Below are 24167 nucleotides of genomic sequence, written 5' to 3'. Positions count from 1 at the left end.
CCAAGGGGTGTCGGACGAGCGAGCGAAGACAGTCCCGTTAGAGACAGGATCAAACCAACATCAACGGAATCAGGCTCCTTCAGAGCTGTCGAGTATAGAGCTATAAGTCTTGGGTCTCCGACGATTAGAGAGACAACTCCTTTAAATCTACACGCGGTCGTCCAAGCATCTCGCGTCGCGACATCAGTCTGTGAAGTTAGAATTAAGCGCAATACGCAAAGCCACGAACTTAATCAAGCCGTGTAGTACGTAAGTGAGTGAGTGAAGGTGTAAACTTCGGCACCTTCGAGGCCGAAGCAGAATCCGCGAGAGAGAGTGCAAAAGAGCGAGAACGTGAGTAGCATAAGAACGTACTGTAAGCTTCCTTGTCTATAACCTTGCTGCTTCTAGTTGTTTCATTAAACATTTCTACTTGTTTTCATTCAAAATTGGTACAACATAATTGAAATCCTTCAAACCATTTCCCACGGAACGCCCTGTAGAGGACGTTCACCTCCGAATCCACCGAAAATTAAAAATAAACCTCTGAGAGATCAAGAGGGTTGAAGTCGTCGCGTGCGAGACCGCTCCGCACGTGACACACACACGCGATCGTGAGCGATCCTCAAGAAAGCGATCAAGTGGGAAAGGTTTGGTAAATAGTTTTATCAACAAACTCCCGATCGAGTTGCATGTTCCCGGTTACCAATACTGCGGTCCTGGTACGAAGTTGATGAAAAGACTCGCGAGAGGCGATTCCGGTATTGAGCCTCTCGATGCAACGTGTAAAAAACACGATATAGCGTACTCGAAAAATCGTAAGAACCTTGAAGCTAGAAGTATTGCGGATGAAATATTAGCCGAAAAAGCCTGGAAACGGGTTCTCGCACGCCGAGCATTGACGAACTGGGATTTGCTGAAGTATGCAAAAATCATGAAAATTCCATACTTCCGAGGTGTCTTTATGCGCAACGAAATGCCCAAAACCGGACCGCGTAAGGACGAGACAGCTGTAGTCAATCTCGACGATAAAGATGGCTCTGGGACACACTGAGTTACGTGTAAGAAACGCGGCAGCGATGTAGTTTACTTCGACAGTTTTGGACATCTTCAACCTCCGTTAGACCTCGTAAAATATCTCGGTGTGAGTAGCGTTAATTACAACGACGAAAGGTATCAGGATTACGGTACATTCGATTGCGGACACTTGTGTCTAAAATTTCTAAGCAATGAGCTATATAAACATGACACGTAATTTAATAACGTCAGTCGAGCACTGGCAGTCATAGAAGATTCGTTTACATTAACGATATCGGGAACGTCGTCGATTCTCGAAGCACAATATTTTTCTCCGATCAAACTTGCTCTGAACAATAATTATGTTCTCGGTCTCGTTAAACTGTTCACCTTCAATTCCATTCCCAACGTTGATGTCGGTCACAATAAAATATACGTAGCCGATAAGGTAGTCACTATATCCACTGGCAGCTACGAAATTGAGGATATTGAAAAGTATGTTCAAGACGCGTTAAAAAATACCAACATTGAAATCAGCATAAAGCCTTACAATAATACGTTATGCAGTGAAATCAAATGTAACCATATCGTAAATTTGGAATCTGCCGATTCTATTGATCAGCTTCTCAGATTTACACCGCGCGTATTGGCAGCTAACCGAACTCACCATTCGGATATGCCTGTAACTATTCTCAAGGTCAACGCGTTGCGAATCGAATGCAGCATTACAACGGGCGCCTACGTCAATGAACATAAAGTGCATACTATTCATGAAATTTTCCCTATCGTTCCACCTTCGTTTCGTTTTACCTTCCGATTTCCATCAAGACAATAAATCACGTACAGCTTCGGTTAGTTGATCAAGACGGAGATCTGGTTAATTTTCGCGGAGAAGTTATAACTGTGAGACTGCACATCAAATCGCAATAAAAGATGGGTATTGTATATAACAGATTGTCCAAAAAGAGTTATATTAGTCAGTCAGCATGTCCCGATCAAGTCAGTCATCGAATGATTCCCGAACCGCTAACACGTCGAAACGTGGAGTTCCTGATAGCTTTGGGTCTAAAGCTGACACCTTTTGGTAAAGGAATTTCCGACAAATAAAACTGCGATTCTGCTGTTTCGTTGTATGCTACGTACCATGGAGGAGGAAATCTTGAGCATTTAAACACCTGTCGTCTTTGACGAATCAATCGCCCACCAAGAAATACACGCACACAAACCGTACGCATCGTCAACTTTCAACAACATCGATGAGATTTGAATCACCGTTCAGCATCAGGACTTATGCGTATTACCGAGCAAGAGTTCGCTGCATATCTCTGGAAAATTGCTCAAATCGGACGGCATGCAGCTGCGATCACAACTTTAGTCAATAACGCCATCTGCCATTTGTTCGAAGATGTACGGTACGAACTAAACGCTGTAGAGATTGATAAATGTGAAAACGTTGGTCTGACCAGCCTGCTGGAAGGTTTCTCTTCGCTCAACCCTGGTCAAAGTTGGCTTATGGAAAATGCTGGATGGCTCGATGTTCAGGAAACGAAAAAATTAACTGATGCCGATGGCAACTTTGACGTAGTTATTCCCTTGAGCATGATATTGGGCTTTGCTGAAGACTATCGCAAGATCATCGTTAACGCGAAACACGAGCTGATTCTTAGAAGATCAAAAAGTGATTTGAATGCCATCGTTCAAAATCAGGATGAAGACTTTAGAATCGTGATCGATCAGGTGGAATGGTTGGTACCTTATGTGAAGCTCTCGGATAAACGAAAAATCGCACTGTTGAATTTCATTGAGAGAGATACACCTGTCTTCATGAGCTTCCGCAGTTGGGAGTTGTACGAATATCCTTTGCTACTGGCAACCACGAAACACGTTTGGACTCTGAAAACGTCCACCCATTTGGAAAAACCGCGATTTGTCATGCTCGGTTTTCAAACGAATCGAAAAAACAAAGCCGGCAAAAATGCCAGTCATCTTGATCACTGTAACATTACTGACGTCAAGCTCTCTTCGAATTCCGAGTATTATCCGCACAGTAACCTGAACTTGGACATGAGTCACAATCGCTTCGCATTACTGTACGAGATGTTCGCAAACTTTCAAGCCACCTATTACGGCAAAGAACCTGAGCATCTGTCAACGAGGAGCGAATTTCTCCAGTACGAACCTCTGATTATCATTGACTGCTCGAAACAACACAAGGCTCTGAAATCTGGACCGGTAGACATTCGTATCAAATTTGAGGCTAAAAATAACTTTCCTACTGGTACATCTGCCCCCTGCTTGATTTCACATGACCGTATAATTGAATATAACCCACTAAGTGGTGGGGTGAGAAAATTGGTATAAAAACCTTGAACTTTGTGACAATCGATTTAGTATTTTTCACGATGGAGTTCATAGTCGACGTACAAGGATTCAGAAGACCGGGTCCTGGTTGCACACCAATAGAGTTGGGAGTTGTGTCACTCGACGAAGATACCAACCCGTCAATTTTTCTCTTCGAACCTCCTCTCGATTGGAATTATTTACTCGCTCCATTCAAAAACGAAAATTTGTGTCTGTCACGGAATTATCATGGACGATTCTGGGAAGGTGGTGATTTACCTTCCGAGAAGCTCGACTTCACCATCGAATGTATATCGCTGCGTGATGCTTCAACAGTTTACGTAAAAGGTTTGGAGAAGAAATGTTGACTGCAGAAAATTCTGGGTGAAAAAGTTGAAGTCGTGGATTTGATGGATTTGGGTTGTCCGTCGTTGCAGAAATTGAATAAAATATCAGACACGAATTTAAACTGTACGCATTACGCCATATTACGTCCAAACTGTGCAGCTCAGAACGTATTGCTACTGCGAAATTTTTCACTCAAACACAAAAGACAATCGGTATCTACTCGAACAGTTATTCATTCTCATTGCCTAAAGCATGGGTACGATACCGTTGAGTAAGAACGCTCATAAATCAGCATTATGAATTCCATGTAAAACTGTAATCTTAAGTTGTTTTTTTCAATAAAATATTTTGCATCGTCAATATCAACCGTTTATTCAGAACCTCTGTCCCGCTAGTTGAGAGTTTTTTTTCAGAACCTTCCAGAATTCAACGTCGTACCGCAATCCGTTGTCCGCAGGCCGCTCACCGTCAAGTCGAAACTCTTTGGATGATTCCGAGTATTGTTTTCGTCGGACGATTCGGAGAATCTTTCAGGGTCAAAGAAGCTCTTTCTCACGGTCCCGGACCGCTTGCCGTCAAGTCGAAACATGTCGAACGCATTGTTCGTCAGCCTACATTCGTTCAGGGTCGAAGCAGCCACATACAAATTTCAGAACCTTCCAGAATTCAACGTCGCACCGAAATCCTTTGACCGCATGCCGCTCACCGTCGAGTCGAAACACGTCGGACGAATTGTTTGTCAGTCTGGATTCGTTCAAGGTCGTGAGAATCTTTTCGAACCTTCCGGAAGCTCTCAAAACTTGACACATGCCAGGGTTCGCGGTCGAACGTTCGAGGATCCACGAGGTCCGCTCGAATGCCTAACGATTCACGGAGTGCGCTTAGTAATGCAGTTATCGATTTCGCCCGTGAGCATGATTTTCTTTACCGACAAAGAGCACAATTTATCCCACAAGGGAAAACACCACGGCAATTTCAGGCATCTTTTAGCGATGATCATGGTCATTTAGATGACGTTCTACCGACAATCATGGTCATTTGGGAGATTTTCTTACCGACGAACGGTCGGCAGAGCACGTTCCATCTTACGAGAGTGGGGGGTAACTCTCAAGGGTTTGCGTCTGGGATGCACGTATAGGCGGATTGGTCGGCTTGGTCAGTAAAAAAGGTGTTTTTACGTAGAACTCTCCTTGTTATACTACTATCGTGGACGCCAAATTATTGTGCACGTGGTGAGTTCTCGGTCATTTTCTCCGAGTTACCGAGGAGCAAGAAAAATCCACGTCACACTACCTATCATCCAGTATGATCACTAATATCTGTACACTTACTCCATATCATCTTCGTCGCATTTCCTTGCTGCAGAGTATCATCTTCAGGTTCGTAGTATTCACACATCACACTATTTTCGAGGTGTTACGGTCCACATTATAGATTCTCTCAATGTTGTCTTGCAGTTTTCGCTTCGTGCAATTTTGTACATTTTTAACTTAGTGCTTCCTTGGAGCTCTTGCTGAATTCATTTTGTGCCTTTCGATCTTCCAGGCTGTGTTCAAGCCATCAAGCGAATAAGCTTCAGATCTCAATCATGTTCAGTATATACCTGGCACAGCAATCTTTTGAAGATGAAGGTACTTCATCTAGAAATTTAAAAACAATCTTCATTACGCTTCCGAGGAAGCACGGCTGTTATGCGCTAGTGTCATATTACATAGCTGTTTCGGCAAAGTATCGAATAGTTAAATGTGTGTCTCGCGACACTCAAAATCGTCCTCGCACATGTACGCACACTCGCGTGCAATGTTTACTTGCCGTCTCTGCGTCAAATCTCGCCGCTTGCCCGTGTCGCGACTCAAAACCTATCAGCTGTATCTCATGTATTGTCTACTGTCTCGAAATCATGTATGTATGTAATCTATGTGTTCTCTCGCTCTGTAAAATCATCACTCTCAGTAACGTTCTCTTGCGATACGGTTTGTATCGCCACATCGAAACCAATAAAAGTCTCGTTTATCGGTAATCATTATCTCTCTCCATCTCAACATCACTTTCGTTTCATTCACACTTGTTCTCATCACTAATTCGCGGATCCCACGTCGATGATCCATATCTTTTTGCCTTCACTCTAAACAATAGCGCATAACATTTTTTAGACAAAACATATAAAGTAGGTATGCAAATAACCTGTAATCCAAGCTTTTTTAGTTTTATTGCGTTACTGAATTTCATATCATAATGAGGATGATTAAAAAAATTGCTTGTAGTTGAAATTCGGTAGTCGGATTCTTTTCCATCGTAGCACTCAATTTTGAGTACGACTCTGGTATGTTGAATTGTACAACATCCCCAGCACACTGAGTGTTATAGGAATGTCCTCTTTGGCAATGAATACGCTTTTCTCCGTTGAACTTTCTGACGATAGCATTGTAGCTTTCGACAGTGTTACTGGTAAAATTATACAGAAAACGTAAGAAGGATTTTAGATATGTAGGTCATCAAAACAATAATATAGTTTGCGTCAACGTTTCGACCCTAATGTTGGGTCATCCTCAGGACGGTTTAATTGAATTTTTTCTATTGACAAACATGAACCCTATTTTTACAACTTGCTGATAGGCGAAGAAAGGAAATTGTGACGATTTGCTTTAATGTGACGATTTGTTTTTTTTATTTTATTACAATTTATAGCCACGATGCATAAACTATCGACTTTTATATATTCAATAGAAAATCGTCAATCTGAATACAAATCATGAGCAGTTTAACTATGAGACACTTTCGTACTTGTACCAAACGAATAAATAAATTAAGGATGCAAAAATAAATTATTTAAAAAGAAACACTCATTCATTCATCCATTCACTCTCAAGATTGAAAAAAACGAATAAATAAATTAAAAGTGTATAAATGAAACGGTAATAAATAAATCAAAGGTGTATAAATAAAATAGTAATAAATAAATCAAAGGTGCATAAATAAAATGGCAAATAGAAATCATTGAAAAATTATTCACAGGGCTCCCACTTGGGTACTGGGTAAAAAAAAGTGAGAAAAGTAAGTAAAATCAGTGAAAAAGTGAGTTAAAAGTGAGTAAAATCAGTAAAAAAAGTGAGTGAAAACGAGGTTACCCTGTTGCTCCTATTTTATATACTTTTTTTCTGATTATTCATATATAAGTAGTATCTTATTAATGAGTGGGGGGAGAAATATAAGATAGAAGTGACGACAACACTTGAAATTTTATAAAAGTATTCAACTTTATTAAATTTTCTGTAATTAAACGAACAATATTTATTTGTATGATATTATAAAACTCTTTTCTTTTCAATATAGACTGCTATACCTTTGGTTTCAACATTGCTCAAAATGTTAGTACCTTAAAGACTAGTATCGTTATAGTATAATAGGAATAATAACCGATTGTGAATAGTCTCATTTTTTAAAAGTATTTTAGTCAAAAGGTACAACTTTTTCTTTTCAACTTTCTTACATATTTCTTTCTTAATCTTCATTTTTTCTTCTTCATCTTTTCTTAACTGTTTCGAAGTATCCAACATGCTCTGAGCTATCTTTATATCTGCCATGTCGCCTTTTCAACAGCCTTCTTTAATCTCTCATTAACCTCTTCAAACAAGCGATCTGCTGATTTCCGTTGTTGTTGTTCATCTTTTCCAGCTTTTTTATAATCGTCTTCTAGGATTTTCAGTCTTTTCTTCGATTCTGTCATCTCTTCTTATAGTTTTTTTTTTCCTGTTGATTTCTTCTTCTTTTTTTCATTTCTCGTTCAGCTTATCTTCGGTTTTTTATCGCTCACTTTCGAGGAAAAGCTTGTACCTCTGAGAAGCACACTGTACCGCAAGAATAAGTTCATTGCTTATCGGAACTAAATGAAGTTTGTTTTCATATTTCATCATGGCTTCCTTTATATAAAGTCTTGCATTAAGCATTCTCAGTGACATTGAAGCTTTATCTTCAGAAAGAATTCGACTCGATGTTGAAAAACCTCTCTCCACATCGGCACTCCCATGAGTAAGCGATAAGACGGCTTTAACAATCGAAGTTAAGATCGGATATTTTCTATCTCCGCAGGATGTTTTAAGCTCCATGATATCCCTCCAGAAGTGATCGATGCGTTGGTTCCTTTTGAAGCATAACTTTTCCAATCCAAGAAGATTTCATTCGTCGGACAACTTTGCGGTTGACATCTCAAGGGGTAGTGCACGAGCGACGTTCTGAATGCTGCGAATTGATTCTTTGTTGGTTATTTCTGTTGAACTCAAACATTTAACCCCCCTGCGCACAACCACGAGTATACTCAGGGTCGGAGTTTTCATCGATAACTTTTGATGCATTAACTTATTCGGGGTGTTTGACAGCGCATTACGAATTTCAATCAGGCCCAGATTTTTTGTAAAATGACACAGAAAATGGTGAAAAGTCTACAATTGTGGATAATTATGATCTTTTATCTAACATCTAGGAATGATCTAAAAGTGACGGAAACGGGCTGAAACTTCATACTAGGGGGTTTTCGAGGCCGCTGATCATGAACCTGTTATCGGATTCGAGAAATTCCAAGATGGCGGCTTGGTTTAGCGCATGCGCAATGGATAACTCGTGCTAGACTTTCGGAATCGAGCTGGAACTTCATACCCGGGGTTTTTTTGGGCTGCTGATCATGAATCTGTTATCGGATTTTAGAAATTCCAAGATGGTGGCTTGGTTTAGCCCATGCGCAATGGAAACTCGTGCTAGCCTTTCGGAATCGAGCTGAAACTTCATACCCGGGGGTTTTTGAGGCCGCTGATCATAACCTGTTTTCGGATTTTAGAAATTCCAATATGGCGGCTTGGTTTAGCTTTATATAAATTCAGTGGAGAAATTCAGTTGCGGGTTTCGTGGTCTTGTAGATTCCAAGCCACCTGTTGACATTTCCCTGTACTACAAAGGAAAATAGGGTAATTGAACAGCACAAAGGCGGCAGATTTGACAGTGCGACTGAGAAATTTTGCCTTCAACGACTCCTTCCAAAATTTCTTGGCTGCACTGGTTTGAGAAGATTCTTGACATCCCCAAAGCCAATATGTCTAATTCAACTCAGAAAGGATCGATAAAAAAATAAATGAATAAGCAAATTTATTTATTTCTTGTACATGAATTTGCATAGATTTCACCAACAGTTCGGGTTTGACCATAAAATTGGCCAATATTGACCTGTCCATTTCGAATCTGGCACTTTTGACCCTCGATTCGTGCTCAGCGACCCTAAAAACCCCCGTACCCGAATTTTCATCGATTTCGCCAAATGTTTGGGTTTGGCCATGAAATTGGCCAATTGAATATTGACCTGTCCAATTTTGACTCGGCCATTGTGAATCGCGCACTTTTGGCCGTATATTCGTGCTTAACGACACGGAGAGCCTATGTACACAAATTTTCACGAATATCGCAAAAAGTTTGAATTTCACCATAAAATTGGCCAATAATGGCCTGGCCATTCTTAATTTCGGAAAACTAATGCAAAATTCGGTTTCAGCGCCCTCAAAAACAGAGTCTGAAAGTTTCCCTGATGAAACCATCGGCCCAACTCCTGGCGCATTTCGTGATCACTTTGCTCAGGATTTCATATGCGCAGGGGGGTTAAAGAACTTTTCAGTAGTACCGACAGACAGACAAGACTTCTCGTATAGGTATTTAGCTGCTGTGAGATAATGATTTTGCGCTCGTTTCTGAAAATGTATTCGATCAGCTTCTGGAAGGCGATTCAGAGCATTGGTAAGCGCTGTACTGCATGTAATTTTAGTTTCAGGACACAAATTTTCTTATGAAAATGGATCATCTTCACTGAGAAAATTTTTCACAGCATCTGGCTCACAAATTCTCCCAACAACTGCAGAAATAAGCAGCCTCAACTCGTCACATAGAAGATGGATTAGTGGCTCAGTACGTTCATAAAACTTCGTGAAATTTTGAAATAATTCAGCCAAATCGATCACAAAACATATCTCCGACACCATCGTCGATTCATTTAAAATCGATACAATCTCATTTCCATGTTTGGTGAAAGTTATTGTTTTTTCGTTACCTTTTTGAGAAAGTAGTAACGCAGCGCTTTCCACTGCTCGAGCAACCGAAGAGCAGCTTATTGTAGTGTTAACCATCTCGATGGAACGTGTTTAATGAACCGATGATGTGGAACTTCACACTCCTCTTGAACTTTCGTGAAATCCTCCCAACGCTTCGGCCATCCATCAAAATGATAGTAAACCTTGACAGCAAGCAGGCCTACATTTTGTCCCAACACTTCCAGCCTTTTTGAAAATGCATTGCGTGCTACATGTAAGTTACATGTTCCAATATCAAGTAGACTTTTTTGCCTCACGAGCTTAACTTGCTCTTTTATCAGTGTAAAGGCTTTCTTATTGACGTTTGGACCATCGCTACCCAACATTAGCAGTCTCACAATTGGAAGATTAGCGTTATCCAAACTTTTAAGTAGCCATTTTACAATATCTTCGGCTGGGGCTGTACCGATGAAACAAGTTTCTAAGTAACGAGTGACTATCTGATTTTCAACATCTGACCAATAACGTATCGCCATTTGCAGCTCTTTTTCACTTTCATTATTCGTAGTTTCATTGTAGCTGAGTGTATAAAATGAAGTTCCGCAGTCGTTGAGAAACATTTGTCGAAAATATGGTCCTTAACCATCCGTAATTATGTAGTTCTGTTTAGTTGGATTCAGACTGAAAGCATGTGTAACGCCGTCCGGGAACATTGCTCTGAATACTTCAGCAATATCTTGTGACGATGCACTCGAATAATTAGGAATTACAGATTTCAGGCACCATGTAATTTGTGCTTTTATTGCTGCATTCCGGGGAGAGTATAAATTGACTTTCGAAGTAGCTTCTGATGAATCGGGTGGATCGGTAGTAAGTCAAAGCTGAAGCGTATCCAATTTTGTCTTCGAATTCCTCAAATGAACCGCTGATTCGTAATGTTGCGTAACAGCTTGAAATCCTTTCTTGTCGCAACTCAAGGTTTTGCTACATATTTTGCTAAATATGTCTGTATAATTGGCTTTTGAAGCACAAACTGAAATGGGATGTCCTCCGGGGTCCTTTCTTTGAAGCCATTCCTCTTTCACTTTGCATTTGACCAGAGGCATCTTTCCCTTCCAATGTCTGTACAATGCATAGAAATTACAAAACTAAATATTTTACAACATCACACGGATTTCGGTATTTGAAATCACGAAACAAAAACTCTATATCAAGAAATTTCTCCGCACATGAAACATCTCTCAAAATAGGATACCTAACCCCTCTAACTCTAATGTCCGAATTGATGGAATTTTAACTATCCGTAACTAGCCGCAAATTCATAATAGGGGAAAGTCGGTTAAATTGGACCACTTTTACAATTGTTGAATTTCTATGCAGTAAACAATTTTTTATTATTTGAATGAAATTACACAAGTTAGTACGTACTATTCTGAATATCTTACCATATGGATCTTCTATAAACAACTTAATAATCTATCTAAAAACTTATATTCCATGACCCCTGCAAAAGTCCAGTTTACCGAACCGGTCTGGTTAATTGGACCGCACTATCTGTAAATTGAACCGCTTTACATTTTCTATACTTTCACTTGCACTTGTGACAAAAGTATTTTTTGGCTCCTGGACGTACTCGTGCACACGTTTCATGTACCCAAACCTTTCACCCCATGCACTGTATCATCGATTCGATGATCGTTTCATCACAGATGCTACAGTACCAACCGTTATATTCGTCACGCTCAACTTTTTTCTGTATTTTGGCATTTTTCTGTACAGATTTTTGCGAACTTTTGCTTTGTCTTTTGGCACTGGAAACTTTCAATTTTTCGAGATAATTTTTATGCGGGCTACTGGTCAGTACTGCAGCCTTTTGATTTCCATGCTGGATTCGTTTCGATAATTTTTGGGTGACTTGTATTGGTACTGGAGATATTTCTTGTAAAATATTTCTGGAACGGGTAGATTCGCTGGTGGATGATTTATTCAGGGTGGATTGAGACGTTTCCGCAACTGGCGGCAATTTTTCACTAGAAGTGCTCGCAATGGGTTGGTTATTCGTATCATGGACATTCTCTTCCAGTATCAGTTGTCTTTTCACAGAATGAGATGTAGTTCTAGCCATTTTACCACCAAAGTCGCCGGTGTCATTCGAAGCGCTGTCACTTGATTCCGCTGGTTCTTGAACTTCAGATTCAATTTGATTTGGATTCAACTCATCTGAAGCTGCAAAATGATGCTGATTGAAGCGATGCCTGTTTACTGGCCATATTCCTGAACCTCTGAAAGCCCCTTCGGCGATTCCTATACTTGCCTCACGGCCATAGGCTTCACCGAGTAGTCCCGAAACGTGGAAGGGTGTAATTGTGCTGCCAACATTGGTTCGAAGCCACTTTTCCTGAGCTTGAATGTGATAAGTTTGAGAAGGTTTGGAGAATGCCACATCCAGTGGTTGTAGTCTGTGCGTTGTGTGACCAGGAAGCTGCAACAAGATGATTCCGTTCTCGCGAGCGAAAATGATGGCTTCTAGATTCTTACTATGAGTTGTATGACCTTCGAGCAAAAGAAGACCAAGCATTTCTTGCGAAGAGTGCACCGTGGAATGGAAGTGCTTCACCTATAGTACAAACAATTCTGAATTTATGTAGCCAGTGTCTGATATTTGAATTAGGCTTCCACTCGGTGCATCAACTCCCAATTCTGGTTCAATTTGTTTCCGTTTGAAAATAATCATTGGTGGAACGTAAACGCCACTAGCACTGACGCAGCAGACAATCGTTCTATTGACACCTCTTTCGCCACTAGCAATGGTGCCAATTTGTGATTTTCTTGCCAATTATTTTTTGCGGCTTTTCTTGAACTGTAGTGAAACCAGACTCATCTACATTGAAAATTCGAGTTGCGGTCAATTTATACTTATCCACAATTTTTTCTAGGATGTCGAAAAACCCATCAACTTTCTCGCGATTAAATCCTTTTGCTCGGGCCATTGACGTAGATTCAGGTTGGCGTAGAGACAGACGTGGGTGGCGAGTCATGAAATTACAGTACCAACTTTTTCCGGCCATTTTTTTTAACCTTATTGAAGTTATTCGGTATACCGCATTGTTTTGCAATTTGGAAAGCCAATTTTCGTACATCTGAAATGGTCTATCCAAATAATCTTTCTTTGAATTTCAATATGTGCTCTTCCAGTTCGTCCTCTACTTTTTTAGACAAGGCTGTAGTCCGGCCCAGAATTTTAACATTATTATTTGCGCGAAGATTTTCATTTTCTAAATGTCTTCTAAGTGTAGCTTTTGGTACACTATACATCCGCGCGCATTCATTAAGTCCGCAATTGCCATTTCTCAACGCTGCAAGCGCTAACTCTAACTCGGTAGCTGACCATTTGCCATAATTTTCTCTGACCGCCATTCTGTAATAGTTTAAGAATACGTTGGGTAAATTGGACCGGTCCAATTTCAAGAACACAGCATGGTTCTATTTACTCGACTTCGTCATTTTCGTCCAAACATAAACTATTTCTGAAAAGTTTTGAGCAAAGACTTTTCTATCGGTATATTTTTGTTGCCTATCGAATACTGTTGACATGCCATGCTAGCATCTTGAGGGTACTTACTGTATTGTGAAGACCTTAGATAGATATGTTGAAAATTAGCTGTCCCGAATGCAAAAGTACGTACCAGCGTAATCTGAGACAACGGGGATTCCCTGACTGCGCAAATAAAGCTTTGTCCTCTGAAATGTACTACCTTCCCCTTTTAATCGTTAGATGACGGCACGAGTCGGTCAGTTTATACTTATGTGACCGGTCCAATTTAGGTAATGGACCAATATAACCAACTTTCCCCTACAATGATATGACAGTGATTTTCCTAGCTCATTAATCTCATATGTTGTCAACAATATTAAATTAGTAAGATTTACCACTTACCTGTAGTTTTTTTGTCAGTTAAGGGCGGTGCCTAGCTAGAAAGCGCGGGCTACTCCGCTTCCCGCGTTAACCGTGGCGAGAGAGAGGGTAAAGAAACAAGTGAGACGGAGCAGCCAAGCTGTCGCCGGAGTGGGGCGGGTGACGCGGGCTAGCCTCTTCCGGCCCTCACGGGCATTCGGTTTCAAATACTTTTAAACAGCCCAGTGCAGCGGGTTGACACAAGTCTCCCCTTCCACTTTCTTATTTGACACAGATATCGTACACATACCATAATAATAAAAGAAAATTTTGTGAAGACATTGGTGTCGTCAGAGTGGCAGCAACGAGTATAATAATAATAAACCAAAATGCTAGTGAATTTTAAATAACCTCAAAAATCATTCTCATTCATTCTCATTCGTTGTTTTGAAAAGACCATGTGATTATTGTGCCGGCTGGAATATTATTATAAATAATTGCGAAAATCGATGAAAATGAGTGAAAATCAAGGGAAATGTAAAAGACCACCCACTATCAGATGCTGGGCGAAAGATTGTGAGCATAAGCGAGTAACTCATAATTGTTTTTTTTCAAAACTTCCAACGAATATTGAAAGGTTAGTATTCAATTTGTTACTTTAAGAAATGTGATGGAAAATCAAAATTCTTAACAAAAAACAATTTTTTTTCAATTGAAAAACATGCATGGAAATATTTGAAAATGTTATAAAAATTTTGTATTTTTAATTAGTTGATTCGAGAATTATATTTACAACTGAATTTTTTTTATTTTAATTCTGTAAAAATTGAATAAAAAACTATAAACAATTGAACTAATTTTAGATGCAGAAAGTGGCTTCAAGTTGTTGGTATCAAAGATTTTGTGGGTCTGCTAATAAGTAGAATGTCAACAATCCGATTTATTTGTAGTTGTCATTTCAACCCCACTGATTATAAATCTACAAAATCGGGAAGAAGATTATGTGAGAATGCCATTCCATCCATTTTTAGCAACAACACAGTACCTTTATCAGAATCTGAAGTGGCCGAATTTACATCTAGTATACCGTACATCATTCCCACAAATAGTAAGAAAATTAATAAAATTTATCAAGTATTATGGTTAACATGAGTAATTAATCAACTGCCATTGACTGGCATAATATTTTGTTTTTGCTACATGTTCGCTATTTGATAGCTCGTAGTTCGACCGAACCGCGTGGAAGGTGTGGGTCGCTGAAGTCAAAGATGAGTTTTGTGGTTTTGAGTTTATTTTTACATCTTATTTATTTTATTTACATATGTACAGTTAAAGTGAAGGTTCCCAAGTGATAATAGGAATGGTTTTTGTCCTTTTAAATTGCGGTCGAGGCTGCAGTGAGGATGTCGGCCGTCGAGGGGGGTCAGTCTCAGTCCTAGGTGGCGGCGTGTACCGGCTCTCTGGAGAGCTTGGTGGTGTCGGGGGACGGCGGTTCTCAGCCGTCTTTACAGGAGACTCCCACTCACTGTCGGTCGTCTGGGTGGCAGTCGACACAAGCGAGCGCTGCGGCTCGGGAAATGGGGATACTGGAGCTGGGATGCGTCTGTGGTAGTTTGGTGAAGTCAGTCGAGCTCTCCGGACATCCCACAAGGAGAGTAACACGGCTGGAGGTCTGGTGAGAGGCCGTGACGGGATCTCGATCGGATGCAGTATCCAAGGAACTGGCGGGTTTGAAGCTGATGTGTTTGTCAGTGGGCTGGCCGCAGCCAGATAAACAAGATCCGTCATGCAATTGGTCTGCTGTCCGGTCTGTCTTATAAAGTGTCGTCGTAGCGTCAGTCAAACGTCGTAGCGTCAGTCAAACTTCGGCGTGGCGTTGAAGAGCAGGTACGGCGTGGCGTTGAAGCGTCAGCGTCGGTAGGGTTTGTCAGGACGAGGTGAACCCGAACTGTCCTGCCGATCGGTTTGATCGGCCGTCTCTTATTGCAGCCTCGGTTGGTCTTTGGCAGCGGGAGACCACGTTGGTTGATTACGCAACGCGCTCGACTGCGTGGGTGGCGTGAGCGGCGCGCGTGACGTCACACTTTCTTCTGGGTCGCGTGATTGGAAAGCGTGAAAGGCTGGTTGCCTCGCGTGGGTTGGAAGGCGCGCGACCAACGAGTTGCGTTCACAATGTTGTTGTGAACATTCCGCCCGCCTCACTATGTGTGCTGTAACGTGGCAGTTCGGTTAGGCCTGCCCGTTACAAGGGACTCCCTGAACCCTGGGCGAGATCCCGGAATCAGGGTCTAGAAAATCGAGTCGCGGAATAATCTTAGAGAGCGCCAGAACTGGAGTCACGCACCCGAGCTTCGACAGGGACGAAATAGAGCATTGCGACCCAGATATTTCAGGCTTTTGTTTTTTATTTTTTTTGAGTGCACCGGCTACCCTACAGCGACCGACTCCGACGCTGAACATCTTTCGAGGCAAGGCGAAACCACGGAGATCTCGCGGGAAGGACACCGAGGCTGCGGAGGGGGAGGCAACGCAGATCCCTGCAGTGCGGGAATCCAAGGCGGACGCGATTCCCGCTGGCGGCCGGCGCGCCGCAGCCTCCCCGCTCACCCCGCTTACGCCCAACCAAGGCACCCGCGAGGTACCAGCTAGCGACGAGGGAGCACCACCCCGCCCAACCCCAGGACTACGTAGAGCTGCGCGGGAGACGACATCGCGATCTAGCCTTAAGTTCTGCGCCGCGTAGAGACGACAGGTGCGCGGCAAGTTGCGCAATCCCCTAAATCGATGACCGATCGATTGTTGCGCATTCTTAGGGTGATGACGTCACGAAAAATTAGCGCGACGAGATCGGCGTTGCGACCATCCGAGATCACTCGAGTTTTGGCGTTCCTAGCGAGTGGGTAATAGCGTGCGCATCAGTGCTTTTTTTTTGGTGTTCATTGCGACGGCTTTGCGAGAGATGTCAGGGACCCGTTACGAGGGTGTGGGTGCCTTTATACACTGGATGTGGAGCGGTAAGCGCTGCTGATATTCTTGCGATCGAATTTCGAGAGTAATTGAGTAAAGGCTTATCAGATAAAGGATAGCCGTTTTGGAGGTTGCGTGTCGAAAAGTACTCGAAATTCGTTTGCCGATTCTTTTGCTGGGTGACCGTAGCCTGAGTTGCGCGCAAGGGAGTAGCGTTAATTTTGGGGAATCCAGGAAATCGAGTCGAGCCACGGGTTGAGCCGAGACGTTATTGTCTCGAGTTTGAGTGTGACCGAAGTCCGTTACACGGGGTCATTTCACTTCGTCCGGTACATCCTTCATTCTCGTGTAGGTCGCGAGCAGTCACGGGGAGCATTCGAATTCGCGACTGCGTCCCGCCGTCGCCGAGAAAGTGAAGCTCGGGTGCGCGCTGATAAAAATATGCGGTTTTAGAGGAGGATCGCGGGTGTCGCGACGAGCCTCGCCTCAGTTTAGTTTTTTTTGTTTGCATTATCAGTTAGTATTAAGTTGGCGATCAGCGCCATTTTGTAAAGGACGTTCGCGGGCAGCGCATCGAGTCCGATTTTGTTTTTGGTTTTTATGAATTAGGGTATTATTAAGACGGCGACTAGCGCACGTAGGCCGTAGAGGTCTCCTAGATTTATTCACCTTTTTTTTTTTTAATTTTTTTTTATTTGGTGTGTTTCTCCCTTTCTTATTTAGTTTAGATAAAATTTAACATTGTATTTGGAATCGCGAAGGACGACTTGCGTAGTCGTATTATCATTATTTTTATTTTTATTTTTATTTCTTTTGGTTTTTGTAATATCGCTGATGAGAAATATACCATTGTAATTTTATAGTGAATTGGCCACCTCACGCGTTGGCTTACTTGTGTTGCAATTCTCTCTACCCAAAAATTACCCCTCCCCTCTCCGCGGTACTGAGCTACCGAGCATATGGTCGCGGTGTGTCGTATTACCGATTTCGAGGCGTGTTGATCACGCCAGGCGCCCAACAAATTTCGCGATATTGTTTCAGGTCCAGGATACCTCACGGACGCCAAATTATTGTGCACGCGGTAAGTTCCCGGTTATTTGCTCCGAGTGACCGAGGCGCAGAAAAATCCACGTCACAGTGCATAGTGATGTTGTTGTCACTCTTCTGCAGCAATTGGAAGGAGAACTATCTTGGTGATTGGTCTTGTTAGCGTGGTTGTGGCGGTTTTTATGACGGCAACTCTGATCAGACCATCGTTTCCTGGTAGTGTTTCGATGATTCGTCCCAGCGGCCATTTTGATGGAGGAGTGATTTCGTTTCGGATGAGGCAGAGACGACCCTTTTTTATGTTGTCCGTTGCTTGGAGCCATTTGTTTCTTGGGATGAGGCTTTGGATGTATTCGCGGGACCATCTTGTCCAAAAGTGATCTCGCATCTGGGTGAGTTGTTGCCAGCGAGACAATCGTGATGTTGGTGTGTCCGCAAGCGTTGGTTCCGGAAGTGCATTGAGGGGTGCACCGATGAGAAAGTGACCCGGGGTTAAGGCCGATACGTCGTCAGGATCATCAGTTAGTGCACTGAGAGGCCGAGAGTTTAGGCACGCCTCGATTTGTGAGAGGACGGTGCTCATTTCTTCGTATGTGAGCGAAGCGTCTCCGATGACTCGGCGAAGATGAAACTTTGTTGATTTCACGGCAGCTTCCCAGAGCCCGCCAAAGTGTGGAGCTGCTGGTGGGTTGAACCGCCAAGTGATACCCAGTTGAGCGAGTTCCTTTGTGAAGGAGTTGTGTTCGCTCGTTGCAGCCCTGATCAGCTTTTGCAGCTCGGTGTTTGCGCCTACGAAGTTGGTATCTCGGTCGCTGTAGAGCTCGGTGCAGAGTCCTCTTCTTGAGATGAATCGTTTTAAAGCTGCTGTGAAGGCTTGCGTGGAGTAGTCGGAAGCGATGTCTAAGTGCACAGCTTTGGTCACCATGCATACGAAGATGACGAAGAAGGCCTTGATGGTCTTGTGCCCTCGTCCTGGTGAAGTCTTTAAGGCGATTGGTCCTGCGTAGTCAACTCCAGTGAATTGGAACGGTCTTGCTGGAGTTACTCGTGACCGTGGTAAATTTCCCATGAGTTGTTGCGGTGGCTCCGCCCGCCATCGCGTACATGTGACACATTGGCGTATACGTGATTTGATGAGGTTCCGTCCTCGGGGGATCCAATACCGCTGGCGTAATGTTCCTAGGACGAGTTGAACTCCGCCATGTAGTGTCTTCGTGTGCAGGTGATCTATCAACAAGGATGAGAATTTTGAATCATGTGGCAGGATTATTGGGTGTTTTTCGTCGAGGGAAAGTAAGGAATGTTTGAGTCTTCCTCCGACTCGTAAAATGCCTTTGTTATCGAGGCAGGGAGTAAGGGATATTAATGAACTTCCCTTTTTGATACTGCCGGTTGCAAGGTGTCCGAGTTCTTCCCTCCAATGGTGTTGTTGGATGATTTTTAGCCACGTGATCTCGGCTTGGATGATCTCGGCTGGGGACAGGAGATTTTTGTGATTGCGGTTTTGAGGAAGCCAACGTCTACACCAAGCGGTGATCCTGAGCAGCTTGCTGTAGCTGGAGAATAGACTGAGCATCTCGGGTTCAGTTGGTGGTTCTCTGGCTGTTGCTGCATGGGCTGTTGACCTCCCTTCTGGAAGGTTGTTGAGATCTGTCTGGAGATTACTTCGTCGAGGTTTCTCATCATTGGAAAGAAACTCTGGTCCCTTCCACCAAAGTTGGTGTGTGAGTAGGTCCCGTGGTGAGAGCCCTCGTGATGCGCAATCCGCTGGGTTGTGCTGACTCGGGATGTGGTTCCATTTGGCTTCTGGAAGCAGTGTTTGGATGTCAGCGACTCGGTTTGCGACGTATGTCTTCCATCTTCGTGGAGGCGCCTGGATCCAGCCCAGCGTGACAGTGGAGTCTGTCCACAAGTATGTAGTGATGTTATTCCAGTCGGTCAGCTTGAGTGTGTGGTGAGCCAACTTAGTGAGGAGATGAGCCGCACAAACTTCCAGTCAAGGGAGTAACACCTGTTTTAGTGGTGCGACCTTACTTTTTGCGGCTATCAATGATGTTTTGCTACGGCCGTTTTCCTGGAGAGCTCGTAAATAGAGGACGGCTGCGTAGGCTTGTTCGGAGGCGTCTGAGAACCCATGGAGTTCTATTCTGTTGGTCCGAATTAGCCAGCGGGGAATGCGAATGTTGGAGAGTGTTGTCCATTGGTCGTGAAACTCCCTCCAGTCTTGTGAAATGTGTTGAGGAAGAGGATCATCCCACTTGGCGTTGATCAACCATGTTGACTGAATGGTGATTTTTGCTCGAGTTGTTACGGGTGTGAGCCATCCTAATGGATCGAAGAGTTGAGCTGCCTGAGATAAAATTGATCGCTTCGTAATAGCTTTGGCGGTGGTTGGTTGGACGGTGAACAGGAAGGTGTCTGATTGCTGGTTCCATTGAAGCCCTAGAGTGGTGTGAGTTTCCTCTGCAGGAGCCCAAGACATGTTGCCCTTTACCAAACGATCTGACTCTGGAATGTGTGTGAGCAGAGTGGAGTCGTTTGACATCCATTTCTTGAGTGGAAATCCGCCCGCCATGCATATCTCCCGAAGTTCCTTTTGAAGACTGAGCAGTTGCGTTTGATTATCTGCCTCAGTAAGGATGTCATCAACGTAGATGTCTCGTTGAAGAGTAGATGCTTCAAGTGGGAAATTTGTCTGCTCGTCATGAGCCAGTTGTCGGATGGTCCTGATGGCTAGAAAGGGAGCGCAAGCGAGACCGTACGTCACGGTGTTAAGTCGATATTCGCGTGGGTCTTGATCTTCCTCGGTTTTCCACAATATTCTTAGGAGGTCTCTGTCATCTGGATGTACGAGAATCTGTCTGTACATTTTCTCGATGTCAGCAGCGATGACAAAGCGATGGGTTCTCCATCTGAGCAAGACGTCAGATAGAGCTGGCAGCAAATTCTTCCCTTTTAGCAGGAAATGGTTGAGGGAGATTCCTTGGTGAGTTAGGCAGGATCCGTTGAACACTACTCGAAGTGGTGTAGTGGTGCTGGACTCTCGCCACACTCCGTGATGAGGAAGGTAGCAGACGTTGCTCGTCGGCTTGGGTTGTTCTGCCACCTCCATGTGTTTCATGGCTTCGTAGGTGGACATGAACTCGTGGTCATGTTGCTCAAGCCCCTTGTTGTGTCTAAAGCGCTTGAAGGTGTAATTGAGACTTCTTTCGGCAGCTCTCCGGGTGTCCGACAAGTCCAATGTTCTTGATGACGTTGGCAGTCGCACGATGTAGCGACCTTCGGGTGTTCGGGAGTGTCCGATGGCGTATGTCTCCTCACAAATTCGCTCGTCGGAAGTCAAGGAAGGAGGAGCGTTGGGTAGTTCCTCCCAGAACCGTCGAACCATGGATGATAGATAGAGTCCCTCGTTGAACAGTGGTGACTCACTGTGGTATTGGTGGATGCGTTTGACGCACTGGTGGTGCCTGATAGAATCCATCCGAAGATGGTTTTCTGGGCGATGGGTTGATTTCTGCCCCCCTCCCGGAGACCGGTGTCCATGATTTGAGCATAGATGTCAGCCCCGAGGAGGACGTCGATGGGATCGGAGGCTTTGAAGTCTGGGTCTGCTAGATCGAGCCCCTTGATGTGACTCTACTCCCGCCTAGATGCTTCCACGTTGTTGCCGTAGAGGGTCAGTTTGGGGAGAATCAGTGCTGTCGTTACAATGGTGGTGTTCTTGTGACGAGCTGTAACCTTCAGCTCGACTTTCCCCTTTGCTGTTGCGGTTTGGACTCCACCTACTCCGCATATGGCGATTGATGCTTTAGTCCGAGTGATGTGGAGGCGTTGTGCTAGCCTCTCGGTGATCATGCTCGTGTCGGAACCTTGATCGATGAGTGCACGTGTATGGTGCAAGTTGCCGAAACGATCTGCTACCCGGATGCGGGCTGTAGCTAGCAGAACGGACACTCTCGTTGATGGGCGCTGCTTGGCGATGAGGCAATTGGCTGAGGTTGCTGGCTTCGGAGCGGCCAAGGCATCGTGCAGCGTGGTGTGGTGTCCCTCCGAGCAAGTTCGGCATGTCTTCTTGGATGGACATTCGTGGTGCTTGTGTTTGCCCAGGCAGTTGGTGCAGCGGTTGTGTTGCGCAATTATGCTCAACCGTTCCCTGGCTGGTTTGTCCTTATAGGTTGGGCAGAACATAATGTAGTGTGCCTGGTTACAGATGATGCAGCTTTCCGTGGGTGCACTGCGTCTCTGTTCTTGTTCGGGTTCGCTTGCCTTCTTCTTCCCATTGTTGTTCTGGGCGTGATGTGTGTTTTTCCACCGTGGTGATGGCTCGTGTTTTGCTGTCGAATAGTTCGATCACCAGGAAGACATTCAAGTCCTCGTGCTGCCCGATGGGTCTTCCAATGGCGTCGAGTGAGCTGCAGGTCGAGATCATGCCGTGGAAGATTCTTTGAAGTTCGCTTGCTGACTCCGCCTTTGCCTTTGGGATTGATGTAAATTTGGTGAGTCACGATCTGATCAATGCCCTTTTGTTTTCGTACAAGCCGTTCAACGTGTTCCAGGCTTGTTTGTAGTTTTCTGCGGCGATGCTGAGAGTTTTGATTAGTAGGCTGGCCTCCCCCTTCAGGCTCGCCTTAAGGCAGTGGAGTTTTTCGACCTCGCTGATTGATGCATCCTGGTCGATCAATGATTTGAACAGGTCTCTGAAGGATGGCCAATCTTCGTAATTGCCCGAAAACATGGGCAGCTGGATGCGAGGCAGTGAAGCTCGGCTGTTGCTCTGCTGTGGTTATGTGCTTGCAGAAGAATTCCTTGGTTCTCCTGTTAGCTTTGTCGCAAAGTCCATGAGCATGCCGCGCTGAGACATGTACTCCTCTTCCACCAGTGATGAGAATGTGGCGTAATCGTGCTTCTTTAACTCATCCTTGAATTTGTTGAGAAGAACTTCGTGTTGACTCTCGAATTTCTCCCAGTATTTGTCGAGATTGAAGATGCGTGCTTGGACGGCTCCGGCGCTAATATTTGCCTGGCCGGTCTTCCTGAGGTTCTCGACCATCCTTGCGATCCTTCCATGTAGCTCCGTCTGGCTCCGGATCAGCTCTTTGAATGAGCGATCCATGATTGCGGTGGGTGGTTATATACAAAGACGAAGGTGCTGTGTTGCTCTTTGGTTGTTGACGCGTTGACCTTGTCCTCTGTATCCGGCTCGAAGGACCAATAAATGTTCGCTATTTATAGCTCGTAGTTCGACCGAACCGCGTGGAAGGTGTGGGTCGCTGAAGTCAAAGATGAGTTTTGTGGTTTTGAGTTTATTTTTACAGCTTATTTATTTTATGTACATATGTACAGTTAAAGTGAAGGTTGCCAAGTGATAATAGGAATGGTTTTTGTCCTTTTAAATTGCGGTGGAGGCTGCAGTGAGGATGTCGGCCGTCGAGGGGGGTCAGTCTCAGTCCTAGGTGGCGGCGTGTACCGGCTCTCTGGAGAGCTTGGTGGTGTCGGGGGACGGCGGTTCTCAGCCGTCTTTACAGAAGACTCCCACTCGCTGTCGGTCGTCTGGGTGGCAGTCGACACAAACGAGCGCTGCGGCTCGGGAAATGGGGAGACTGGAGCTGGGATGCGTCTGTGGTAGCTTGGTGAAGTCAGTCGAGCTCTCCGGACATCCCACAAGGAGAGTATCACGGCTGGAGGTCTGGTGAGAGGCCGTGACGGGATCTCGATCGGATGCAGTATCCAAGGAACTGGCGGGTTTGAAGCTGATGTGTTTGTCAGTGGGCTGGCCGCAGCCAGATAAACAGGATCCGTCATGCGATTGGTCTGCTGTCCGGTCTGTCTTATAAAGTGTCGTCGTAGCGTCAGTCAAACGTCGTAGCGTCAGTCAAACGTCGTAGCGTCAGTCAAACGTCGGCGTAGCGTTGAAGAGCAGGTACGGCGTGGCGTTGAAGCGTCAGCGTCGGTAGGGTTTGTCAGGACGAGGTGAACCCGAAGTGTCCTGCCGATCGGTTTGATCGGCCGTCTCTTATTGCAGCCTCGGTTGGTCTTTGGCAGCGGGAGACCACGTTGGTTGATGACGCAACGCGCTCGACTGCGTGGGTGGCGTGAGCGGCGCGCGTGACGTCACACTTTCTTCGGGGTCGCGTGATTGGGAAGTGTGAAAGGCTGGTTGCCTCGCGTGGGTTGGAAGGCGCGCGAGCAACGAGTTGCGTTCACAATGTTGTTGTGAACACTACAAGTTGAATACTGTATACAATTGTTATTTTTTTGTTATTACATAGAACTGCAAGTTCCGATCCAGGAAATCAGCAACTCAAAAGAATACTCATTTCATAGTATGTTCAGTCAATGTAAAACTGAACAATCAACTGGAGAACGAAACTTGCAACCAAATAACATTACCAAAAAGCTTCGTAATGATGTACATGAGGAAGTGTGCTATGTTTCGGGAGAAATAACCGAACCACGTAAAAGATCGAGATCATTGATGGTAAGTAACAGTTACATTGCTGGACAATGTT

At 44.3% G+C, this 24167-nt stretch overlaps 2 protein-coding genes across 2 annotated transcripts; both read right to left on the bottom strand.

The window, feature by feature from the left end:
- Positions 1-17767: 17767 nt before the first annotated feature.
- On the bottom strand, positions 17768-21139 carry LOC124212217 (uncharacterized). Its single transcript, XM_046612092.1, has 2 exons — positions 19693-21139; positions 17768-19647 (listed from the first exon to the last, which is right to left on the bottom strand). Exons 1-2 carry the CDS (start codon positions 21137-21139, stop codon positions 17768-17770), a joined length of 3327 nt encoding a protein of 1108 aa, XP_046468048.1.
- Positions 21140-23001: 1862 nt separating this feature from the next.
- On the bottom strand, positions 23002-23460 carry LOC124212216 (uncharacterized). The gene has a single exon (XM_046612091.1). It carries the CDS (start codon positions 23458-23460, stop codon positions 23002-23004), a length of 459 nt encoding a protein of 152 aa, XP_046468047.1.
- Between the last annotated feature and the right edge of the window lie 707 nt (positions 23461-24167).

Source organism: Neodiprion pinetum, chromosome 2 (assembly GCF_021155775.2).
Source record: "Neodiprion pinetum isolate iyNeoPine1 chromosome 2, iyNeoPine1.2, whole genome shotgun sequence".
Lineage (NCBI taxonomy): Eukaryota > Metazoa > Arthropoda > Insecta > Hymenoptera > Diprionidae > Neodiprion > Neodiprion pinetum.
The sequence above is the reverse complement of the archived record's forward strand: the minus strand, read 5'-3'. Positions and strand labels throughout refer to the sequence as shown.